The sequence below is a fragment of the Branchiostoma lanceolatum genome, chromosome 13 (genome assembly GCF_035083965.1).
Source record: "Branchiostoma lanceolatum isolate klBraLanc5 chromosome 13, klBraLanc5.hap2, whole genome shotgun sequence".
In the NCBI taxonomy this organism is placed as follows: Eukaryota; Metazoa; Chordata; class Leptocardii; order Amphioxiformes; family Branchiostomatidae; genus Branchiostoma; species Branchiostoma lanceolatum.
The window spans coordinates 1,073,865-1,086,625 of NC_089734.1; the positions used below are offsets into that span (position 1 = coordinate 1,073,865).

Sequence of the window (12,761 nt, forward strand, 5' to 3'; positions counted from 1 at the left end):
TCACCAAGAAGCTTACTTCAAGAAGAGTCAAACGACCGACTGAACGCTTGGTGAGTGCTATTATATTGCTCGTACTAGTTGTTGCAGGGCTCGAAATAGTGGGTGCATGTGCACCTGTGTGCACCCAAAATTGGAGCTGTGCACCTTATGTTTGACTGTGGGTGCACCACCAGTGCACCTAGATATTTTTTTAGGCTATAGGATAAGGGTACTATTGTACACTTATTATACAGAATATTCTACCAGAAAAAGTAATATAACCTTTTAATTTTTTTATATTTGGCGTATCTTACTACCTGGATGTCTAACTTTCATCAAAATATAACCTTTTGTTGTACTTTATTTGATGTATCACTTGTTTGAGATTTTAATGTTAATTTTAAGTTCTTGAGAGCGTAATTATGTTTTGCTGACATTCAACTTTATTCTATGTAGTGCACCCCAAATTCTTTCTGTGCACCTAATTTTTGGGTTGGGTGCACCTACTTCCAAAAATGAATTTCGAGCCCTGTGTTATATTGTTAAATGTGCCCCTCAAGGGGCTAAAGCACAATTAGAATTAACCATAAATATGTTCAGACATAATGTGTCAAACTTTTACTCAGAAACGAACTATGTTGGTAGTGTATGTACATAGTGTTATACATATTTATCATCTTCTGTTCCTTTACATACTGTTGACTAACATTTCCTGCACAATAAACTATTAATTTTGAACCACTGATGATGTCATCATTCATTCTGTTATAACATAAACGTAAAAGAAATTAAAACTATGCAGTAATGTTAATCATCATAAAACGAACTTGCCAAAAATTATCTGCATAACTTGTGGAGGTTGTTGGAGGACTTTATGATAAAAAGACTTCTTGAAATATTAGTTGTAATTGAATAAAAACATATTTCATAATTCCTATCGTGCGCAATTGGTACACATTCATCTCTAACTAGATATGTATCATGTCATGTAATTGAAATCAGAGTAATGTAATTGAAAGTTTGCTGCAATTCCGTCTGGCAGACATACATTGTCCATAGGGTAACCAGGCAAGAATTGATGCCCTACATATCTGTTTCCGGGTCAAGGGGTGCCGACTTCCGGTCATTGTCCTAAGCAGATACAGCCTTCCGTCGCTCAGGTGTTTTCTATGACGTTTCTGTGGTTTTTGAGAGAAACAGGTAAATTAGAATTAAATGTTAGATAAGAGAAAGGTTTTAGAGCATTGATAACAATACTAGTACATGTATGTAGCGCCCACATAGCCGTGGATCTGCGTTTTTACTGCACCTACAGCGTCCGGAAATTATTTATTTACTTCGGGCGCACCTTTAAATTCTCTCTTGGTGTTTATACCTAGATTTGTCGCTTCTTTTGTAGTCTTGTCGGCGTTTGTTCACTGTAAAAAATGTTGCAGGTCTTGGAGAGATGGTGGTTTACTCGTGATGATGTTTTGATTAAAGGTGCCCTAAGCGATTTCAGGGGTTAAAACTTGAAATATTCTGGGGAAAGAAATTATGTTTAGTGATGTTGAAATTTACATTTACTTCCCTATATTAGCACATCTGCATCATTATTTCATACTTTGGGCGTTTAAAAATAGTACAGGAGCAAGCCACAAAAGGAGTATTTTATTTATTGGGTCCCCCCAAAAATCAGCCCAGAATCCAGCCGTAACCGTTTTCTGTCGACAATCTTCGGTAACTTCCGGCCGAGTGATGTCACAATGCCCAAGCACATTGAGCCATGACCACGTGATTATTTCTTCGGAAGCGTTCGGGACTTATCGGTCAGAATCGTGCACGTTCGGAAGATTTGAAATGATGGCTGGCCTCCAAGTGCTCAGATTTTCAATGAGTTCCCACCGCACAACGACATCACATTTTTGCTCCATGATGGTCGATATACGATGGGATAGTGTTATCTAAACTTACTATGGATAGAAATCAGAAAAAATTGATTTTGAATATATGACTTTCAGCGCCCTAATATTGCTTAGGTTGCCTTTAAGGAATGACTTGTGGGAGGGGGGCGGACGATTAAAATACTAATTGTACTTGAACGTAAGGTAGCAGAACACAGTTTTTCGCCTATGGAGATTTACTTGGTTAAGGACCCCAATGTGAGAAGGTTCGACGCCTCAAAATTTATAGCAGGGTGCACAATATTAATGAAATTACAACCATCGAATATGTTTGACTTCAGGGTACAACAGGGTAGAGGCCTGCCCGCCTTAGCCTGAGACCTCCTCCCTCCCCCCTACTTTGCCCCTCGCGGGGTTATCTGGGGGTTAAACAAGTTGAAGTTGAAGTTGAACATACCAAATAGACCTGTCCTACTTCACCGAATAATCTTCAGGGTAAATATGTGAAAATGAGCTAAAGTTTGCCGAGCAAAGTTTGCCGGCTCGTTCTCTTTTAAAAGCCACTTTGATTTGACTCCCGGCAGAGGTCATCTTCCTGCAGCCAGAGTTCTCTGTTAGCAATAAAACTGTAACAGTGGGGGTTCAAGCGCCTCAAACTGACCAGTCTAACTGGTCGCGACCTTTTAGCCTAGTGGTTAAGGCGTGCGTGCCTGTGATCTGGGCTGCCGGTTTCGGCATGGGTTCGAATCTCTGTTGGGATCACTTGTTTCTACTCGCTCCTTGATTTGTTTCAAAACAAAGGGAATGTTAAATATTGGAATATTTAAAATCAGCACAATAAATAGATACATACAAGCGGGTTTTAAAAATATGGATACTAGCATCTTAATCAAAACCTTAAGGGAAGCTTCGAATTCAGAAAAGTTACGTGTTAAGTACACGAACCATGTGCGGGATTGCACTTCTATAGCGTTCAGTTCTCACAACTAGGCATGTCCAGATTGTTTGAAAGAGTGGGTCTGACGGTGGCTAATGTTCGCTCTTGTAGGCAGTAGGAGGTGCCGATATTGATCAGACACCATGAGTGATTTGGCAAACTTTAGAGTCTTTGAAGAGAAACATTCTTTCTTTCCCCGTACCATCCCTCAGTGGAATACCCTGCCTGGCACAGTTGCGACGGCTCCCACTGTTGAGTCATTCCGTGCCAGGCTGGAGGCCTGCCCACCTTAGCCCGGGACCTCCTCCCCCCTACTTTACCCCTGAAGGGGTTATTTGGGGGCAACCCCTATGTAGATGAGTCAGAGTCGAGCGTCTGGAGTGCAGGGATGGCAGGCCGAGGTGTGCGCAGGCTTCAGTGTAGCAGGTGTAGTCTCGTCCTAGGATGATGCGTACCGCCCTGCGCTGGATTCTTTCAATCTTATTGTTCAGCTTTGTTGTCAGACCTGGGTGCCAGACAGGGGCTGCGTACTCAGTCATGGGTCGAATGCTTGCCATCGTTATGATTAGCAATTGAACATCTTTGATGTAAGCTATAATGTGGCGGGTGTGCATGTTGAAAACATAACAAGGATGGTATTTCTGTAACAGCAGCTACTCTTCATGGGAACTACTGGGTAAACATGATGTACTTCTACTTTGTGTCATGTTTACGAATTCTTGCCATACGTTGTACCATGGACAATTGTCATGCAATAAAGTTTTTCTTCATGACAGAATACTACTAATACTAATACTACTGTAAATGCAGAAATATTTGCGGGGATTTAATATCGCAGTAGCCAGTAGGGGGAAAATGGATTGCTTGCGGTGGTTTTGAGTTTACGTTTAAAACGATAGTAGCGCTACAGTCACACGATGGAATGGCTGTCCGTGGTGGTTTTATGTTCACGGTTTTTACGGTGAACTTGTAACTGGGAACATAAAACCACTGGGAACATTTCTGCATTTACAGTACTTCCACTTATAGTTTTTCCAATTGATGTTGTGTACTGTAATTCGTTGCCTACAACAGGAATATCAGACTTTATTCCATATATACTCACTGAATTCTTACAGACCTGCTGCAGTCATGGCTGATGTAACCGTGAAGATAGAAGTCAGCAGTGATGATGAAGACTCCAGTGTACCACAGACCCACATGCAGACCCACACCGGTGTTACTGTGAAGATAGAAGTCAACAGTGAAATGGAGACCTGAGCCCATGTGGGGAGGGGGGCGCATCCTTCAGTGTACCACAGATCCCCATGCAGACCCAGACTAAGGAGAAACCCTCCATGCAAACCCATACTGGGGTGGAACCCCCCATGCAGACCCACCTTGGCAAGGAACCCTCTATGCAGACCCACATTGGTCAGGTGCCCTACATGGAAACTCACAATGGCGAGGAATTCTACATGGAAACTCACACTGTTGAAAGACCCTGCATGGAAACTAAAGGTGAAGCGAAACCATACATGCAAACCCACACAGCTGAGGAACCATGGATAGAAACTCACACTGGTGAGGAACCACTGATAGAAAAGCCTTATGTGTGCGGAAGATGCAACAAGGACTTTAGTCAGCTGGATTTTCTAAAGAACCACATGGAAACCCACACTGGTGGCCAAACCCACAAAGAAGCTCACAGTAGTACTGGTGAGGAACCCTATGTGGAAACTCACATTGGTGAGGAACCCTATGTGGAAACTCACACTGGTGAGGAACCCTATGTGGAAACTCACACTGGTGAGGAACCCTATGTGGAAACTCACACTGGTGAGGAAACCTATGAGGAAACTCACACTGGTGAGGAGACCTATGTGGAAACTCACACTGAAGAGAAACCATACCAGTGTGATCAGTGTGGCAAGTGCTTTAGTTTTGACAGGAACCTTAGGAGACACAAGTTGCTTCACACAGTTGAGAAACTCTACATTTGTGGGGTGTGCAACAAGAAGTTCGCCCGACCAGGTTATCTAAAATCCCACATGCAGACTCACACTGGAGAGAAACCACACCAGTGTAAGGAGTGCGGCAAGTCCTTCCGTTGTTCAACTACCCTTAGGAGTCATATGGTAAATCACAGGGTTAAGAAACCCTACAAGTGTGAGGAGTGCAGCAACACGTTTAGTTTACCGCAAGGCCTAAAGAGACACATGCGGACTCACACTGGAGAGAAGCCCCACAAATGTGAGGAGTGCGGCAAGTCCTTTAGTTCTGTTACCTCTCTTAAGAGACATAAGGTGATTCACACAGGTGAGAAACCCTACAAGTGTGAGGAGTGCAGCAATACATTTACTTTACCACAAGGCCTTAAGAGACACATGCGGACTCACACCGGTGAGAAACCCCACAAATGTGAGAAGTGCAGCAGGCAGTTCAGTCAGCTGGGTACTCTGAAGACTCACATGTTGACTCACACTGGTGAGAAACCCTACGGTTGTGGAGAGTGCGGCAAGCAGTTCACCCGACTTCATCGTCTAAAGGCGCACATGATAACTCACACTGGAGAAACGTCCTTACTTCAGACTCGAATTGGAGAGGAACCCAGCATGGAAACTCACACTGGTGAGGAACCCTACATAGAAACTCACACTGGCGAGGAACCCACCATGCAAACTCACACTGGTGGGAAACCCTACGTATGTGGCAGTTGTCGTGAAGCCTTTGCCCAACTGGAGGATTTAAACAACCATATGAGAACTCACACTAGTGTAGGATCTTACCAGTGTGAGGAGTGTGGCATGAGCTTTACCCATTATTTTGATAGAACTAGGCACATGAAGACTCACACTGGTGAGAAACCCTACAGTTGTGAAGTGTGTGGCAAGCAGTTCCACGCACCCAGTCATTTCAAAATCCACATGCGCACTCACACTGCTGAGAAACCCTACAGTTGTGAGGTTTGTGGCAAGCGATTCGACCGAAGCGATAATTTAAAAGGCCACATGAAAACTCACACTGGTGAGAAACCCTGCAAATGTGAGATTTGCAGCAAGTGTTTTAGAGACCAGAGTGATCTTAAGAAACACATGATGATTCACACCGGTGAGAAACCATTCAGTTGTGGGGAGTGTGGCAAGCAGTATGGTAGATTATCTAGCCTAAAAATCCACATGCGCACTCACACTGGGGAAAAAGCCTTTGAATGTGAGGCTTGCAGCATGTGCTTTAGTGAAGGTACTACTCTCAAGAAGCACATGAAAATTCACACTGGTAAGAAAGCTAACAAATGTGAGATTTGTGGCATATGTTTTAGTGAACGTGGCGATCTTGAGAGACACAAGTTAACTCACACTGTTAACTCATACTGGTGAGAAGTGTGGTGAGTAGTTTAACCGACGCAGAAATGTGAGAATCCACATGGAAACTCACACTGGTGAGAAACCCTACATGGAAACTCACACTGGTGAGAAACCCTACATGGAAACTCACACTGGTGAGAAACCCTACATGGAAACTCACACTGGGGAGAAACCCTATATGGACACATACCTCAGGCATTCTGTTGTTACGTGTACAGCATCAGAGGTTCATATTTTAGACATATTGTGTTTCGATACAATCGGAAAATAGCAAATATCTTCTTAACATATTTAGATAAACAAAAGATACAAAACAAACATGAAAATACAGGTGTACATACATCGACAAAAAATACAATCGATCTAACAAAACAATGTATAATGGTTTCCACTTTTGTTGTGCTTACATATTTTGTCTTTAATTGTTGCAACATTTTTCTCTAATCTGTGTACGTTCTTAGCAAAGAAAGTTGATTTATGTAGATTACATGACTGACGGTTTTTATACATACATATATATATATATATTACCTAATAGGATGATAACATGATGGTCATGATTATTATTTTGTATTTTGTTCTATTTCTTTATAAATTGTAGATGGTAATTACACATTATATAGCGAAATCTTACTTATGAATTTATTTATTTATTTATTTATTTTGTAGTTCCTCTTCTTTTCCATTTGTGTCATTAGGATTTATGGTACAGTTTCATTTTGTTCTTTCGTTGATTAGCCTTTGGGCATGAACTTGCAATAAAGTTATTATCATCTTCTGTTCCTTTACTTACTGTTGCCTAACATTTCCTGTTCAATAAACTAGTAATTTTGAACCACTGATGATGTCATCATTCATTTTATTATGATATAAACGTAAAAGAAATTAAAACTATGAAGTCACGTAAATCATCATAAAACGAACTTGCCAAAAAATTATCTGCATAACTTGGCTTCATGATAAAAAGACTTCTTGAAATATTAGTTGTCATTGAATAAAAACATATTTCATAATTCCTATCGTGCGAAATTGGTACACATTCATCTCCAGCCTAAATATGCCCCACGTCATGTAATCAAAATGAGAGTATGTAATTCAAACTTTGCTGCAATTCCGTCTGGCAGACATACTTTGTCTATAGGGTAACCAGGCAAGAATTGATGCCTACATATCTGTATCCGGGTTAAGGGGTTCTGACTTCCGGTCATTGTCCTGAGCAGACACAACCAGGTGTTTTTAATGACGTTTATGCGGTTCTGGAGAGAAACAGGTAAATTTGAATTAAATGTTAGATAAGAGGAAGGTTTTAGAGCATTGATAACAATACTAGTACATGTATGTAGCGCCCACATAGCCGTGGATCTGCGTTTTTACTGCACCCACACCGCCCGGAAATTATTTACTAGTATTTACTTCGGGCACACCTTTATATTCTCTTCTGTTGTTTTTATACCTTGATTTTTCGATTCTTCTGCAGTCTTTTCGGTGTTTTTCCACTGCAAAAAAAGTTTGCAGGGCTAGGGGAGCTGGTGGTTTAGTCGTGATGATGTTTTGATAAAGGAATGACTTGTGGGAGGGGGGCGGACGATTAAAATACTAATTGTACTTGAACGTAAGGTAGCAGAACACAGTTTTTCGCCTATGGAGATTTATTTGGTTAAGGACCCCAATGTGAGAAGGTTCGACGCCTCAAAATTTATAGCAGGGTGCACAATAAAATTACAACTATCGAATATGTTTATTTATTTATTTATTTCAGCTTTATTACATCATGGTGTAAACGGACATAGAGAAACAGGATTTCCTTTGTGATCCCAGTCCAACAGAATTTCAACAAACCAAAACGTAACAATAATAATCGTAACGCTAACACTAACAATAATGATAATAACAATAATAACGATAATATTGACAACAATAATGATAACTGTTGACTTGAGGGTACAACCTACAAAATAGACCTGTCCTACTTCACCGAAGAATCTTCAGGGTAAATATGTGAAAATGAGCTAAAGTTTGCCGAGCAAAGTTTGCCGGCTCGTTCTCTTTTAAAAGCCACTTTGATTTGACTCCTGGCAGAGGTCATCTTCCTGCAGCCAGAGTTCTCTGTTAGCAATAAAACTGTAACAGTGGGGGTTCAAGCGCCTCAAACTGACCAGTCTAACTGGTCGCGACCTTTTAGCCTAGTGGTTAAGGCGTGCCTGTGATCTGGGCTGCCGGTTTCGAATCTCTGTTGGGATCACTTGTTTCTACTCGCTCCTTTGATTTGTTTCAAAACAAAGGGAATGTTAAATATTGGAATATTTAAAATCAGCACAATAAATAGATACATACAAGCGGGTTTTAAAAATATGGATACTAGCGTCTCATAATCAAAACTTTTTTTAAGGGAAGCTTCCAATTCAGAAAAGTACAGGAACCATGTGCGGGATTGCACTAGTTCTATAGCGTTCAGTTCTCACAACTAGGCATGTCCAGATTGTTCGCAGAGCGGGTCTGACGGTGGCTAATGTTCGCTCTTGTAGGCGGTACGAGGTGTCGATATTGATCAGACACCATGAGAGATTTAGCAAACTTTAGAGTCAGATTCGAACGTCTGGAGTGAAGGGATGGCAGGCCGAGGTGTGCGCAGGCTTCAGCGTAGCAGGTGTAGTCTCGTCCTAGGATGATGCGTACCGCCCTGCGCTGGATTCTTTCTTATTGTTCAGCTTTGTTGTCAGTCCTGGGTGCCAGACAGGGGCTGCGTACTCAGTCACGGGTCGAATGCTTGCCATCGTTATGATTAGCAATTGATCATCTTTGGTGTAAGCTTAAATGTTGCGGGTGTGCATTGGGAAAACATAACATTAAAGGAATGTTTACAGTAGCCACTCTTCATGCATGGGAACTACTGGGTAAACATGACATACTTCTACTTTGTGTCATGTTTACGAATTATTGCCATACTTTGTACCATGGACAATTGTGGTGCAATAAAGATCTTCTTCATGAATAAATACTATATATACATATGGCCTCCATTGGTCAGTATTTACCATGGTAAAATCCTAATTCACAGCAGCCCTACAGCATCGTCTATGGCTAAACAGCCCTATACGAGAATGGCAGCCTCTGCCACAAAAATGACATCTACTGACAAAATACTACTGTTACTAATACGACTGTAAATGCAGAAATATTTGCGGGCATTTAAAATCACGTAGGGGAGAAATGGATTGTTTGCGGTGGTTTTGAGTTAACGTTTAAAACAATAGTAGCGCTACAGTCACACGATGGAATGGCTGTCCGTGGTGGTTTTATGTTCACGGTTTTTACGGAGAACTTTTAGCCGTGAACATAAAACCACTGGGAACATTTCTGCATTTTCAGTACTTCCACTTATAGTTTTTTCCAAATGATGTTGTGTACTGTAATTCGTTGGCTACAATAGAAATATCAGACTTTATTCCAAGATTTACTCACTGAACTCTTGTGATTGTTACAGACCTGCTGCAGTACTAATCATGGCTGATGTAACCGTGAAGATAGAAGTCAGCAGTGATGATGAAGACTCCAGTGTACCACAGACCCCCATGCAGACCCACACCGGTGTTACTGTGAAGACAGAAGTCAGCAGTGAGGATGGAGACCTGAGCCCATGTGGGGAGGGGGGCACGTCCTTCAGTGTACCACAGACCCCCCTGCAGACCCACGCTCATGAGGAACCCCCCATGCAGACCCACACTGGTGAGGAGCCCTCCATGCAGACCCAGGCTGGTGAGAAACCCCCCATGCAGACTCACACTGGGGAGGAACCCCCCATGCAGACCCACACCGGTGTTATCGTGAAGACAGAAGTCAACAGTGAGGATGGAGACCTGAGCCCATGTGGGGAGGGGGGCGCGTCCTTCAGTGTACCACAGAGCCCCATGCAGACCCACACTGGTCAGGTGCCCTACATGGAAACTCACAATGGTGAGGAATTCTACATGGAAACTCACACTGTTGGAAGACCCTACATGGAAACTAAAGGTGAAGCGAAACCCTACATGCAAACCCACACAGCTGAGGAACCATGGATAGAAACTCACACTGGTGAGGAACCACTGATAGAAAAGCCCTATGTGTGCGGAAGATGCAACAAGGACTTTAGTCAGCTGGATTTTCTAAAGAACCACATGGAAAGCCACACTGGTGGCCAAACCCACAAAGAAGCTCACACTAGTACTGATGAGGCACCCTTTGTGGAAACTCACAATGGTGAGGAACCCTATGTGGAAACTCACACTGGTGAGGAAACCTATGAGGAAACTCACACTGGTGAGGAACCCTATGTGGAAACTCACATTGGTGAGGAACCCTATGTGGAAACTCACACTGGTGAGGAACCCTATGTGGAAACTCACAATGGTGAGGAAACCTATGAGGAAACTCACATTGGTGAGGAACCCTATGTGGAAACTCACACTGGTGAGGAACCCTATGTGGAAACTCACTCTGGTGAGGAACCCTATGTGGAAACTCACAATGGTGAGGAAACCTATGAGGAAACTCACATTGGTGAGGAACCCTGTGTGGAAACTCACACTGAAAAGAAACCATACCAGTGTGATCAGTGTGGCAAGTGCTTTTGTTTTGACAGGAACCTTCGGAGACACAAGTTACTTCACACAGCTGAGAAACTCTACATTTGTGGGGTGTGCAACAAGCAGTTCACCCGACCAGGTTATCTAAAATCCCACATGACAACTCACACTGGAGAGAAACCACACCAGTGTAAGGACTGTGGCAAGTCCTTTCGTTTATTTACTACCCTTAGGATTCATAAGATGATCCACACTGGTGAAAAACCCTACAAGTGTGAGGAGTGCGGCAACACGTTTAGTTTAAAACAAAGTCTAAAAATACACATGCGGACTCACACTGGTGAGAAACCCTACAAGTGTGAGGAGTGTGGCAACACGTTTAGTTTAAAACAAGGTCTAAAAAAACACATGCGGACTCACACTGGTGAAAAACCCTACAAGTGTGAGGAGTGCGGCAGGCAGTTCAGTCAGCTGGGGGCTAAAAAGAAACACATGCTGACTCATACTGGTGAGAAACCCTACGGTTGTGGAGAGTGCGGCAAGCAGTTCACCCGACTTCATCTTCTAAAGGCCCACATGGTAACTCACACTGGAGAAACGTCCTTACTTCAGACTCAAATTGGAGAGGAACCCAGCATGGAAACTCACACTGGTGAGGAACCCTACATAGAAACTAACACTGGCGAGGAACCCTGCGTATGTGGCAGTTGTGGTGAAGCGTTTGCCCAACTGGAGGATTTAAACAACCATATGAGAACTCACACTAGTGTAGGATCTTACCAGTGTGAGGAGTGTGGCATGAGCTTTACCCATTATTTTGATAGAACTAGGCACATGAAGACTCACACTGGTGAGAAACCCTACAGTTGTGAAGTGTGTGGCAAGCAGTTCCACGCACCCAATCATTTAAAAATCCACATGCGCACTCACACTGGTGAGAAACCCTACAGTTGTGAGGTTTGTGGCAAGAGATTCGACCGAAGCGATAATTTAAAAGGCCACATGAAAACTCACACTGGTGAGAAACCCTGCAAATGTGAGATTTGCAGCAAGTGTTTTAGAGACCAGAGTGATCTTAAGAAACACATGATGATTCACACTGGTGAGAAACCCTACAGTTGTGGGGAGTGTGGCAAGCAGTATGGTCGATTATCTAGCCTAAAAATCTAGGGGTCTGGGGAAAAAGCCTTTGAATGTGAGGCTTGCAGCATGTGTTTTAGTGAAGGTACTACTCTCAAGAAGCACATGAAAATTCACACTGGTGAGAAAGCTAACAAATGTGGGATTTGCAGTCAATGGTTTAGTGAACGTGGCGATCTTGAGAGACACAAGTTAACTCACACTGTTAACTCATACTGGTGAGAAGTGTGGTGAGCAGTTTAACCGACACAGAAATGTAAGAATCCACATGGAAACTGACACTGGTGAGAAACCCTACATGGAAACTCACACTGGGGAGAAACCCTATATGGACACATACCTCAGGGATTCTGTTGTTACCTGTACAGCATCAGAGGTTCATATTTTAGACATCTTGTGTTTCGATACAATCGGAAAATAGCAAATATCTTCTTAACAAACTTTATTTAGATAAACAAAATATACAAAACAAACATGTATATGTAATGATATTGTGATTATTGGTATTGTAACAAGATTGTATGTTGAAACACTTTTGTACTAAGAACGGAATTCGGATTTTGTTGTAACATAATCCGCGAGCTTCTTACTGAATAAAATCATCATCATCAATCATCATCATCATAAAAATACATACACCGACAAAAAATACAATCGATCTAGCAAAACAATGTACATGTATAAAGGTTCCCACTATTTGTTGTGCTTACATATTTTCTTTGTAGTTATTAATATTTTCTCTAATCTATGTACATACTTAACAAAAGCAATAAATTTAGGAGATATATATAGATTAGAAGACTCACGATTTTTATAGATATATATTTTACCTAATATTATGATGATATTTAAAATGACTGGTGTTTCACCTGATAAGAAAATCCCCCAGTAATACATTCAATGGGTTATT

The 12,761-nt window shown here is 42.1% G+C and overlaps 2 protein-coding genes across 2 annotated transcripts; both read left to right on the forward strand.

The window, feature by feature from the left end:
* The first annotated feature begins 1,081 nt into the window (after window positions 1–1,081).
* LOC136446803 (zinc finger protein 665-like) lies at window positions 1,082–6,746 on the forward strand. The gene is made up of 2 exons (XM_066445386.1): window positions 1,082–1,179; window positions 3,918–6,746. The coding sequence occupies exon 2, from the start codon at window positions 4,107–4,109 to the stop codon at window positions 6,156–6,158; it is 2,052 nt and encodes a 683-aa protein (XP_066301483.1). The 5' UTR covers window positions 1,082–1,179; window positions 3,918–4,106; the 3' UTR covers window positions 6,159–6,746.
* A 633-nt stretch (window positions 6,747–7,379) lies between these two features.
* On the forward strand, window positions 7,380–11,881 carry LOC136447030 (zinc finger protein 791-like). The gene is made up of 2 exons (XM_066445699.1): window positions 7,380–7,416; window positions 9,631–11,881. The coding sequence occupies exon 2, from the start codon at window positions 9,650–9,652 to the stop codon at window positions 11,879–11,881; it is 2,232 nt and encodes a 743-aa protein (XP_066301796.1). The 5' UTR covers window positions 7,380–7,416; window positions 9,631–9,649.
* The last annotated feature ends 880 nt before the right edge of the window (window positions 11,882–12,761 follow it).